Genomic DNA, 13,759 nt, shown 5'->3' with positions numbered 1-13,759 from the left:
GTGTGGCACCAAGTTTCTGTATTTTAAAAATTCTGCATTGTTGACCTACAAAACATTAGTAATTTTGGTTCCTGCTGGCATCAGGTGTCCAGGGTTAAAATTTCATAACTCAATTTTTCTCACCCTGTATAGTGCATATTTGACAGTGCTGTTGTCTGTTCAAAGAGAACCAGTGCCAAACTGTCCACATTTACCTGAAGCTCAAGGCACAGCTAAAGGAGCAAAGACACCAGCCTTATTCCTTTATTTCGATGTGAAGATAATTGTCAAATTGGCTATAACATGTAATATTTGAAAATGTACAAAAATTTTGAGAGGAAATCATGATGCTCAAGTTAGAGAGTTGATATGAAGGCATTTCTTGGCATACTACTGTTTGTTGGAACCCATAGAGCTTCTGATTCCACTTCAGGGATATGTGGGGGCAGGATGGACATGAAATTTTTTCCCTGATCATGTCATATCTAAGATTTTTGTTCTTGTTTTGCTCTGTTTTAGGCAGTATTTGCCCAAAAATCTTAAGAAATATGGAATAAAAGTGTTTACCCTAATAGATTCTGGAAATTCTACACACACACACACACACACACACACACACACACACACACACACACACACACACACACACACACACACAATGAACGAGTAATTTCGTGCCTAGTTCATTTGTTTTCAGAAAAGAAATGAACATCGTTTCTTATATATTCAGGAAGGCTTACTCAGCAGTGAAAATATTGTCAGTGCATAGTGTTGCCAAGAAAGATGCAGAGACAGGTGCTGATAAAAAGATAGAATTCGTAACTTCATAAAATTGCACTAAGAGAGGCGTGGGCACATGTGACCATCTATGCAGCAACTGTAGTGGCCCTTGCTTTATCCACATTCTAAATGTGTTTGCAGTAAACGCGTGCATCATTTACAAAATGAATACTAGTCAAAAGATAAAAAGAAGAGTATTTCTGAAGTAGATTGCAAACAAACGTATCATCGAAGGTGTTATCAGGAGAACTGATAACAGCCATATATCCCACAGTATTAGGGGGAAATAAAGTGTACTACAACAGCAGGATGATTGACATCAGCTGCATGGGAAAAAAGGAACTCGACTAACATCATGCAAACTAGAGATATGTCTGCCTAAGTACAACTGACAACAAACGCTCAGTATTGTGTGCGCTACTTTTATGGAACATGTACGTAGAGTGCATTCCGAGGTTATCTGCATATAATGCTTGCTTAGGGAAATATTTTATCTGTTCAGAAAGCTTTCTATTACTAGTGTGTAGCATCTGTTTTGTTACATTTCTTTTGTTCCTCACATATTAAATCAGTTTCATTAAATAATGTTCAGTGCATGTGGCATTTATTCATTTATTTTCAAAGATCATCCATAAATTGTGAGACTTCTTCTTTTTCCAAGATTAGATGTACTCAGCTTAATTTGTGCCCAGGCCAGATAGACCAGATGCAAGTACTTCTCATGAGAGGTCTTGAGGGTTAGTTTCTTTTAAATCTTTATTGTTGTCTCTAAATTGTTTATTAACTTAATTTTGTGCTATGTCACATTGCTTATTAATATAGGAATGTGATTCCCCTGTTAGTTGAAATGACTCATTGTAGTTTGGATATTTTGTTATTTGTATTGTATTGTATGTTAACCGGGGACCTAGAAACAACGGAGAGGCTCCGTCCCCGCCGCAGCTGCAGTGGTCCACAACCCCACAGCGACTAACGCAGTCCACTTCACCCCTCCACTGCCCCACACCGAACCCAGGGTTATTGTGCAGTTTGGCCCCCAGTGGACCTCCCAGGGAATGTCTCACACCAGACGAGTGTAACCCCTATGTTTGGGTGGTAGAGTAATGGTGGTGTACGCATACTTGGAGTACTTGTTTGCGCAGCAATCACCAACATAGTGTAACTGAGGTGGAATAAGGGAAACCAGCCCGCATTCGCTGAGGCAGATGGAAAACGGCCTAAAAATCATCCACAGACTGCCCGGTTCACCGGACCTAGACACACATCCTCTGGGCAGATTCATGCTGGGGACCAGGCGCTCCTTCCTGCCCGGAAAAACCGTGTGTTAGACAACTCAGCCAACTGCATGGGCTATTTTTTATTTACAGTGGAACCTTGCATAGTGGCATAATACGTTCAAAAATCTTACTTGCAGTGCAAAACACTTGTTAAGCAAAACAATTTCTCTCACAGTATTACGCACTTCATATTCCTGATACATAACTAAGTCTTTTATACTAGGCCCCTATCTGTAGCCGACACTTGGCAAAAATGCAACATAACATTATCATTGCTTTATTAGGGTGACGATTTTCAATGTATGATGGAACCAACTGCTTTCAGCATTTCTCTTACTGCACCAGAAGATTGCTGGATCCTCCGAAGAACTTCTTTCCACAGCTTCCTGCTGTGAAACACACTGCACCTCTATAAGCTCCTTGGTGGTCATTTCTTGGCTGTGATCTTCCACAAGCTCATAGACATCATTGTTATCCACTTCTAGTCCCATGCTCTTAGCCAAATGTACAGGTACTGACTCAGAGATGTCTTGGAGCCACATTTGACAATGGTCTCCAGTTAAAGCTTCTTGCAAGCAGAAGTGAGAGTTCTCTTGATAACTCCTTCTCGTGCCTTTTTGATCATCTTGATACAGGCAGTGACGTTGAAGTGATGTTTCCAAAACTCTCTGAAAGTGACATTGGTAGCTTCAGTCAACTCAAAGCAATGCTCAGAGAGTGCTTTAGTGTAGAGCTGCTTGAAGTTAGAAATAATCTTCTGGTCCCTAGGCTAGGGTAATGGAGTGGTGCTGGGAGAAAGAAATTGTATCTAGATGAATCGAAATTCTTGAAGGAGGTGGTGTTGCAGGCCTGGAGAATGGCCAGGGGCGTTGTCAATAACAACCAAGGCATAGAATGGCAGCTACATCTCTAGCAAATATTTTTTCACTGCAGGACCAAACACTTCGTTGAGTCAATCATGAAAGAGATCACATGTCATCCAAGCCTTGTTTTTGGACCTCCACATCAGATTTAACCTCCTCATCTGGACTTCCGCGTCTTGAAGGCTTGTGGAGTTTCTGAATGGTAAAACAGCAGTGGTTTAATTTTCAAATTGCCGCTTGCATTTGCAGTGTGAGGTGGTCTTTCATTAGCCTGTGTCAAGGCAATGTATTCTCCTCTGCTGTTATGAAGGTACACTTCAGCATCTTTTCCCAGAATAGACCCATGTCATCACTATTAAAAACCTGTTGCAGCAAATAACACTCAGAATTTACAAGCAACTTAAAATTGCTGATGAAGTTGTCTGCTGCCTTTGTGTCACAGCTGGCTGCTCAGTTTTGCCTCACAATGCTGTGGATGCTGGTTCTTCCCTTAAACTTCTCGAATCACCCACAGCTTCCCTTAAACAATTCTTTGGCTGCTGATGAATGTGGCGTCTTCTTAACGAAGTTGACAAAAATCATTCTCACCTTCTCACAAATAATGCCTTAGAATTGCTTTTCATTTATCCACATAAGGAGCAGTCTCTAGAGATCATCTAGAATACGAAACCACTGTTTAGATACTCTAGTCTTTTTCTTCTTGAAGCACCTTATCTCCTTAATCTTGTCCTTGTTCTTGGGTATAGATCAAATAGTTGATGTAGACTGATTATATATGCGTGCTAAATCGGAAGCGATCCCACCATGTTCGCATTTTTCAATGATTTTACATTTCATTTCTAAGGTCATTTTCTTTCTCTTGCAGTTGCCTTCTTAAAACTTTATCTTAAAGGACATTTCTACAAAGGTTATTAAAATTTGCACACAAAGAAAGACTGTGTGAACACAAATTCAGAAAAATATGTGATTGCTAAGATGGTGGCAGAAAGAGTGCTAAACCCAGACTGCAGTATGTACTAAGACATAGTTCATATGCTGCTGCTGACAGTGAAAGGTCTTCATATTGTTGAACGTTCCACCATCAAGTGAGAACAGCTGGTGAAATCGTACTAAATCGTCATTACTCTTTAAGCAAAACATCGCTTGTTAAGTAAGGCATTTTTTTACAGTTTGTTCTGCTCGCTATATGAATCGTATGTTATGGGAAGTGCTCATTAAACAAGGTTCCACTGTATTTGTAATTTTTCGTTGTGAGACACTCTGTTATGTTCTTAAAGTTTCTGTAGCTGGTTATCTATTGGTTTTCTTAAATCAGCACTAGTGAATTGTAGTCTGTCATATAGTTGAGCAGTTGTTTGTTCCTTTGTCTGTGCTAGAGTTGTTTTTCAATCTAACACTTTGTGTGTTACGTTCACATTTAGTTCGACATCTTGAGACTTTAATTATTGTGCTAAAGTAGCATTATTACCATCTATCATCGCTGCACAGGGTGGAGCCAACTGCAGGTGGTTGTTCACGTCGGTACCAATGATGTGTGTCACTTTGTATCAGAAGAGATTCTCTCTGGTTTCGAGTGCCTAACAGAAGTGGTAAAGGCTGCCAGTCTTGCTTGCACGATGAAAGCTGAGCTGACCACTTGCAGCATAGTCGACAGGACCGATGGCGGACCTCTGGTACAGAGTCAAGTGGAGGGTCTGAATCAGATGCTCAGACGGTTCAGCGACTGTGTAGGCTGCAGATTCCTCGACTTGCGCCAGAGGGTGGTTGGGTTTCGCGTTCCGCTGAATAGGTCAGGTGTCAACTATACGCAGGAGGCGGCTACACGGGTAGCAGGGACTGTGCGGTGTGGACAGGGCAGTTTTTTAGGATAGAGTGTCTCAGGAAAACACAAGAAGGGCTTCAGTCACAAAGGGTTCCGGCTGAATACAGGAAGAATGTAGATACAGGAACCATTGGTATAACAGTTGTAAATTGTCGTATCTGTGTTGGGCAAGTACCAGTGCTCAAAGTGCTAATACAAAGCACTGATGCTCAAATCGTTATAGGCACTGAAAGCTGGCTAAAGCCGGATATAAGCTCAGCCGAAATTTTTGTGAAGAACCTAATGGTGTTCTGAAAGGATAGGCTAAACACGGTTGGTGGTTGCGTGTTTGTTGCTGTTATAAGTAGTTTAACATGTCGCGAAATTGAAGTAGATAGTTCCTGAGAGTTACTATGGGCAGAGGTCATTGTTGGCAAGTGGAATAAAATAATAATAAGGTCCTTTTACCGACCTCCCAATTCTGGTGATACAGTTGCTAAAAGGTACAATGGTTGGTTTCAAACACATACCCGACTCATATGATAATAGTTGGCAGCTACTTTTATTTACCCTCAATATGTTGACGAAAATATGTGTTTAATTCCGGAGGTACTCATCAAATATCAACTGAAATTGTGCTAAACACATTCTCAGAAAATTATTTCGAGCCATTAGTTCATGAGCCCACGCGAATAGTAAATGGTTGTGAAAATACACTTGACCTCTTAGCAACAAATAATCCTGAGCTAATAATGAGCATCAAAACCAATACAGAAATTAATGACATAGGGTTGTCGTAGCGAGATTGAATATTGTAATCCCAAAATCCTCAAAAAATAAGCGAAAAATATACCTATTCAAAAAAGCAGATAAAAACTCACTTCATGCCTTCCTGAGAAACAATCTCAGCTCATTCCAAATTAATAATATAAGTGTAGACCAGATGTGGCTTGAATTCAAAGAAATAGTATCAGCAGCAATTGAGATATTTATACCTGATAAATTAACAAACAACGGAGCTGATCCTCATTGGTACACAAAACGGGTTAGAACACTGTTGCAGAAACAACGAAACAAACATGCCAAATTTAAACAGACGCAAAATCCGCAAGATTGGTGATCTTTTACAGAAGCTTGAAATTTAGTGCAGACTTCAATGCTAGATGCTCATAACAGTCTCCAAAACCAAACTTTGTCTCGAAGCCTACTAGAAAATACAAAGAGATTCTGGTCATATGTGAAGTATGTTATCGGCAAGAAACAATCGATGCCTTCTCTGTGTAATAGCAATGGAGATACTATCGAAGACAGTGCTGCCAAAGCAGAGTTATTAAACACAGCCTTCCGAAGTGCCTTCACAAAAGAAGACGAAGTAAATATTCCAGAATTTGAATCAAGAAGAGCTGCCAACATGAGTAACATAGAAGTAAATATCTTCGGAATAGTGAAGCAACTTAAATCACTTAAGAAAAGCAAGTCCTCTGGTCCATACTGTATAACAATTAGGTTCCTTTCGGAGTATGCTGATGCATTAACTCCATACTTAACAATCACATACATCTGTTTGCTCGACGTAAGATCCTTATCCAAAGACTGGAAAGTTGCACAGGTCACACCAATATTCAAGAAAGGTAGTAGGCGTAACCCACTAAATTACAGGCCCATATCGTTAACGTCAGTATGCAGCTGAATTTTGGGACACACATTGTGTTCAAACATTATGGATTACCTCAAAGAATACTGTCTGTTGGCACACAGTCAACATGGGTTTAGAAAACATCGTTCCTGTGAAACACAACTAGCTCTTTATTCACATGAAGTTCTGAGTGCTGTTGACAAGGGATATCAGATCGATTCCGTATTTCTGGATTTCCAGAAGGCTTTTGACACTGTACCACACAAGCAGCTTGTAGTGAAATTGCGTGCTTATCGAATGTAGTTTCAATTATGTGATTGGATTTATGATTTCCTGTCAGAGAGGTCACAGTTTGTAGTAATTGACAGAAAGTCATCGAGTAAAATAGAAGTGATTTCTGGCATTCCCCAAGGTAGTGTTATAGGCCCTTTGCTGTTCCTTATCTGTATAAACGATTTGGGAGACAATCTGAGCAGCTGTCTTAGGCAGATGACACGGTCATTTATTGACTAATAAAGTCATTAGAAGATCAAAACAAATTTCAAAACAATTTAGAAAAGATATCTGAATGGTGCAAAAATTGGCAGTTGACCCTAAATAACAAAGTGTGAGGTCATCCACACGAGTGCTAAAAGGAATTCGTTAAACATCAGTTACACGATAAATCAGTCTAATCTAAAAGCCGTAAATTGAACCAAATAACTAGGAATTACAATTACGAACAACTTAAATTGGAAGGAAGACACAGAAAAGATTGGGAAGGCTAACCAAAGCCAGTGTTTTATTGGCAGACCACATAGAAAATGTAAAAGATGTACTAAGGAGACTGCCTACACTACGCTTGTCTGTCCTCTTTTAGAATACTGCTGCGCAGTGTGGGATCCTTACCAATAGGGCTGATGAAGTACACAGAAAAAGTTAAAAGAAAGGCAGCACCTTTTGTATTATCACGAAATATGGGAGAGAGTGTCACTGAAATGATACAGGATTTGGGCTGGACATCATTAAAAGAAAGGCATTTTTCGTTGCGATTGAATCTTCTCACAAAATTCGTCACCAACTTTCTCCTCCGAATGTGAAAATATTTTGTTGAAACTGAGCTACATAGGGAGGAATGATCACCACAGTAAAATAAGGGAAATCAGAGCTTGCATGGAAAGATATAAGGTGTTCTTTCGTTCTGCACACTATACGAGATTGGAATAATGGAGAATTGAGAAGGTGGTTCAATGAACCCCCTGCCAGGCACTTAAATATGATTTGCAGAGTATCCATGTAGACGTAGATGTATCATTGCATCTCATTGAGTGGTTAACTGTTCAGTGTAAGTTTTAAATTGGTCTTCCAAATGTTGCTCCTCATTAATACAGACTTTCAATTAATTCAACCTTAAGTTTGTAACTAATCTTTTTCTGCTAGCAACTGTTATGCCAATGGGCAAATCCACTACAAACTATCTTTTAAAACAAAAATACACTTTCCCTACCCACAAAACACAACACCAGCACAAGCAAAACTGAATTGGCTTGGATTTGACACAGCTCACAGATTTGCTAACATGACTCACAGAGTCTCAAGGATGACGAGGAATGGGATTCTATGCTCACCATACTGCGTTGCTACAGACAGTGAGCAGCAGACATTGTTACTACTGGCAGTTGTGGTGCCGTTTTGGAAATAAGTGAAAACATAGTCCTGTGTAGTCTGAGCCGCCATTCTTCATAGCCAATAACTATAAATTCTTCTACTATATAACTGTTGTTGACTAACTTGATTAGTATGTATTGACAGGTTCGTTCTCCTCAAATTTCATTAGTAGTAGTAGTAGTAGTAGTAGTAGTAGTAGTAATTTCTTGACACTTCACTGTAATATTTTGCTGTTGACTTGGTTGTCAGTGATGACAGCAAAATTCCTCAAAACTTTTTCACTTCAAAAAGTTGTTAACTACTTCTTGAATTTCTTTTAATATAAGCTGTCTTATTCGGATTCATCAATTTTCAGTACAAATTTATTTTGGGCCCTGCACGGGGGCACCAGAATGAAGTGCTAGGTCTTGGAAAATGTGTGTGGTTCTTCAGACTGAGTGCTGCTATTTTCAGCTCTGTACAATTGCATCTGCAAATTATATTTTTATCTTTAATTTCTATTGGTCATGTTCTCTCAACTTAATCACCATATCAGTTCCCTTGGGCTGAAGAGCTGTAAATTTAGAAATGATGCTAACTTTTTATTACATAATAGAAAATACTACTACTTTGAACTGTCTACTGTTACAATTTGTTGGTGTGAAGGAATGCTCCAGAAACAATTCGTATTTGTTCATTCAACATGACACCACATGAACTGCATTTGACATTTCAATGAATAGAACAATTTGGCAGATAAATCATCTGTTTGCCATGGCATGATCTCTATTGTCACTGCACCTTCTTTATGCAGTGGCATGCTGTATTTCTCCAATCTTGGACATATTAACTAATCACATCTACTTTTGGAGCTTTAATTTTCATTATGTATTAAAATAAAAATACAAATTGCTTTATTGGTGTTGAGTACAATTAACAAAATCTTTCAGGTGTCTTCCTGTGTGCTTACAAAGTTTTAATTGTAGTTTATTTATGGGAGAACTTTTGATTATCTAGTATACTATTTTCTAATTAGAAGGAAACAAGAGTTTGGAAACACTTCGTGTATAAATTCAGCCACTACAGAAAACCTGACATCGTCACTTTGTGAATATTACTATAACAGTACTCCTCCCTTGATCCATGGGATGGCTAGAGGACAAATGGAAGGATGTAGATCACAAGGGGTAAGGTTGGTGCCATCTGGTGAGCAATATGTATGAGACAGGCAAAATACCCTCAGACTTCAAGAAGAGTATAATAATTCCAATTCCAAAGAAAGCAGGTTTTGACAGGTGTGAAAATTACTGAACTATCAGTTTCTTAAGTTGTGACTGCAAAATACTAAAACACGTTACTTAAAGAGAAATGAAAAAACTGGTAGAAGCTGACCTCAGGGAACATCAGTTTGGATTCTGTAGAAATGATGCAGTACTGATCCTACGACTTGCCTTAGAAGATAGATTAAGGAAAGACAAACCTACATTCCTAGCATTTGTAGACTTAGAGGAAGCTTTTGGCAATGTGCACTGGGATACTCTCTTTCAAATTCTGAAGGTGGCAGAGGCCAAATACTGGGAACAAAAGGCTATTTACAATTTGTAGAGAAACCAGAGAGCAGTTGCTAGAGTCGAGGAGCACGAAAGGGAAGCAGTGGTTGAGAAGGGAGTGAAACAGGTCTGTAGCCTGTCTCCAATGTTATTCAATCTGTATATTGAGCAAGCAGTAAAGGAAAAAAAGGAAAATTTGGAGTAGGAATAAAATCCATGGAGAAAAAATAAAAACTTAGCTATTTGACAATGACAGTGTAATTCTGTCAGTCAGCAAAGGACCTGGAAGAGCAGTTGAACAAAATGGACAGTGTCTTGAAAGGAGTTTGAGATGAACATCAACGAAAACAAAACAAAGAGAATGGAATGTAGTCAAATTAAATCAGGCGATGCTGAGGGAATTGCATTAGGAAATGGGACACTTAAAATAGAGGATGAGTTTTGCTATCTGGGAAGCAAAATAAGTGCTGATGGTCGAAGTAGAGAGGAAATGAAATGTAGACTGGCGGTGTCAAGGAAATCATTTGTGAAGAGAAATTTGTTGACAGAGTATAGATTTGAGCGACATGTTTTCTGAAACCGTTTGTGTTACAAACGTCTTCCGTAGTTCATTAATTTATTAAACAGATTTTTGCCCTGTTACCTTAAATATTAAAACGCTATTGTGGGAAAAGTGTTGCTTCACAGAAAGTTTAGAATTTTGAAGTAAGAGGAGGAAAGTCATTTTTGGGTAATCAGGATACAGCAAGAATTAAATGGCACGTCGATGGATAGTGGAGAGACACCCTAACAGTGATAACTGTAGTTGAATTTTAACCCTAAAAATGTTAATCTCTGTCGATCCATTGTTTGTTGTCGAGCCGTTGTTTGTTTGTTGTCGGGCCGTTGTTTGTTTGTTTGTTTGTTTGTCGGGCCGTTGTTTGTTTGTTTGTCGGGCCGTTGTTTGTTTGTTTGTCGGGCCGTTGTTTGTTTGTTTGTCGGGCCGTTGTTTGTTTGTTTGTCGGGCCGTTGTTTGTTTGTTTGTCGGGCCGTTGTTTGTTTGTTTGTCGGGCCGTTGTTTGTTTGTTTGTCGGGCCGTTGTTTGTTTGTTTGTCGGGCCGTTGTTTGTTTGTTTGTCTGTCGGGCCGTTGTTTGTTTGTTTGTCTGTCGGGCCGTTGTTTGTTTGTTTGTCTGTCGGGCCGTTGTTTGTTTGTTTGTCTGTCGGGCCGTTGTTTGTTTGTTTGTCTGTCGGGCCGTTGTTTGTTTGTCTGTCGGGCCGTTGTTTGTTTGTCTGTCGGGCCGTTGTTTGTTTGTCTGTCGGGCCGTTGTTTGTCTGTCTGTCGGGCCGTTGTTTGTCTGTCTGTCGGGCCGTTGTTTGTCTGTCTGTCGGGCCGTTGTTTGTCTGTCTGTCGGGCCGTTGTTTGTCTGTCTGTCGGGCCGTTGTTTGTCTGTCTGTCGGGCCGTTGTTTGTCTGTCTGTCGGGCCGTTGTCTGTCTGTCTGTCGGGCCGTTGTCTGTCTGTCTGTCTGTCTGTCTGTCTGTCTGTCTGTCTGTCTGTCTGTCGTCGGGCCGTTGTCTGTCTGTCTGTCGTCGGGCCTCTGTCTGTAGGAGGCGTTCGATTGATGAATTCGCGGTATCCAGATACTGATAGCTCCAGTATGTAAATACATCTGAATGCCTATACAAATAGTTAATATGGGGCCTGAAGATTGCATATTGTAATTTTGAAACTTGTCAAAATAAAATAAAATACCTTCTCAAAACATGACTGTTTGGTGATTTTCCTTGTAAATAAATAAAAAAGGTTAATGCCAATTAAATTGTAGTAGGAAGGCAGGAGTTGTGCATTTAATTTAAGTAAGCGGTTGTAATTCCAGTATTATTAGTCATTCAAGAACAGGTGTAGATTTTTCATTCAGTCACATGAAATCTGAGTGAAAAAGGATGTACAAGAGTGTTGTTTATATGCACTTTAAAAAAAAAAAAAGTGTTAAGCTTTGGCATAATATAGTAAACTAAATTTACAGAGGTTTGAAAGGGTATTATTATTGGATAAAGATGTTCACCAATGAAATGAGAGATCAGAATGAGGTGGTTTTTAACACAAAAAAAAAAAAAAAAAAAAAACTGTCTGCAAAATATTTCAGTCTTGTACTTATATCATTATGTAAAATGGTATTAGCAGTATGTAGACATGATAACATTAGGCTGTACTCAGTAATTAGTTTAAGCAAGAAACATATGCCATATGGCAATTTATTTTCATGTTCACAGGTTGGTGATACAGTAGGTTACCATGTAAGATTGCAGTCACGTATGCCACAAGGACCAGGAGGTCTCCTGTATATGTCATCAGGCATGCTTCTTCACCATTTGCAGAAAAATCCAGTTTTGACTGGTGTCACACATGTGATATTAGATGAAGCTCATGAACGTGACACCAATATTGATGTGTTAGCCATTCTACTGCGTCGTGCATTATTGCATAACCCTGAACTGCATGTTATTGTCATGAGTGCCACTATTGATGCTTCTCTCTTCCAAAATTACTTTGATGCTCCCCTTATGGAGGTAAGTCCTCACTGTATCGCAGTTTACATACCTAAGTATTTTTAATGCTTTGCTTGTCAAATTGTGATAGCATGAACTTGGAACTGAGTTTCACACTGCAGTTGGGGTAGGAACATGTGTTTGCTATTGTAACACTCCAGATACTATTAGTGTAACTCTCAATGTTGTGACATTTGTGACCACACCAAAGAACTGTAGTCTACACGTCTGAGCACAAATGATGCTTAAAACCAGAATGAAAATGCTCCTCCCATTGTACAAAAAAGACGAATATGTCTTGGGCAGAGTTAAGGATGTAAGGTTTTCGGCATATTATGCAGCTTGAAAGACATTTAAATTAAAACATCTTGAGGTACTTGTGCTTTTTTACTAGTTAAAATTAGTACCCATGTCATGAAATATAATGCATCGTGTCAAGTAAAGTAACATGATGTAATGTCATGTAACATGGCATGTCATCCAACACATCATTTGTCCTGCATCCCAACTCTGGGATACTTCCTATTAAAGATGCACCCTACTCTTGGATGCTTTCTATTGTAGATGCGTCCCACACTCTAGAAGCAGATAAATTTGTGTCTTTGTTCTTACACCCTTCACCCTACATATGACGGTGGATGGTTTGGGGGAGAAATGATCCCCTCAGGAAAAAAAAAAAAATAAAATTGACTGACCCCATTCAGAACTCAAATTGTTTTAGTGTCCCCTCTAGGAACAAATCCACCCTCAGAAATTTTAAGCCCCCAGGGAGAAACAGGTATGTTTTCCTGTTGTATGATATTATGTATTGTTTGCTATGGCTTGCAAATATTCTGGATTTTGTGTAAGGGATGAGAGACTTAAGCCTATAAATTGCACAAAACATGGTTCTTGCATGAAAAATATGAATTAAGTTAGATTTTTGAAAGTGAGTTTTCAATACTATCATAAGAATGCTTTTTCTATGTATATGATTCACTTTAAATCATTTCTTTTCATTCAGTTCACGTAGGAACAGATTTTATGAGCTACGTTTAGCTTGACTTTAAACCATTATATATAGACAATGGATGAAGATTACTGCATTAAAAACAAGAGTTTTGACTTTATCCACTTACCTACCTTTCTGCAAAGTTTGGACCGATTTGTACAAACTTAAAGTATAGAAGTGGCATGCTTCAGAAACATCCAATAAAAACGTGTTTTTTGCACTTAAAAGTCCAAAGAAAGCAAGATTCTTCAAATTGTTAACATGTTGAAGACCAAAGTCCCACACATAGGTGGGCCAAAGTTGAACAATCAGTCTTCCTCTGTAGTTCTTTAAGGATGACTGTTTTTGCAAATAAAATCTGAAAAAAGTGCCATTAGCTGAACATTAATTTTGGCCCAATTAAAATCTTTTTCAAAAGGAATTAATCAATTGGGGCAATTTGCCTGGGGCCAAATCCTCTTCATAATTCAAACCTTGTTTGATGTAGTGTAACATAGCTACAATAAGACAGATGCTCGAATGGCTATACAAATGGCTGCTAGTATGGACTAAACCCAAAACGCAGCTCAAATAGGAACCGAGTACAAAGACCTCCACCAAAACCACAATTCTGTGCGCGGCCTTTTATAAATATTTGACAGTGCTTCCATGCTGTAATGATACTATGGAAAGATTTCCTGAGCAGTAAGAACAGTTCAGTGTTTTAGAGGACCTACAGTAGTCAGTTA

At 39.0% G+C, this 13,759-nt stretch overlaps 1 protein-coding gene across 3 annotated transcripts in view; it reads left to right on the top strand.

The window, feature by feature from the left end:
• The window catches only part of LOC126272627 (ATP-dependent RNA helicase DHX30-like), a 268,564-nt gene that overhangs the window by 95,623 nt on the left and 159,182 nt on the right, over positions 1 to 13,759 (top strand). For all 3 annotated transcript variants that reach the window (XM_049975586.1, XM_049975587.1, XM_049975588.1), the window contains one exon: positions 11,765 to 12,061. In XM_049975586.1, coding sequence (XP_049831543.1) covers positions 11,765 to 12,061 — 297 coding nt within the window. The remainder of the gene's footprint in view (positions 1 to 11,764; positions 12,062 to 13,759) is intronic.

Source organism: Schistocerca gregaria, chromosome 5 (assembly GCF_023897955.1).
Source record: "Schistocerca gregaria isolate iqSchGreg1 chromosome 5, iqSchGreg1.2, whole genome shotgun sequence".
Classification (NCBI taxonomy): domain Eukaryota; kingdom Metazoa; phylum Arthropoda; class Insecta; order Orthoptera; family Acrididae; genus Schistocerca; species Schistocerca gregaria.
This window is presented reverse-complemented; position numbering and strand designations above follow the sequence as displayed.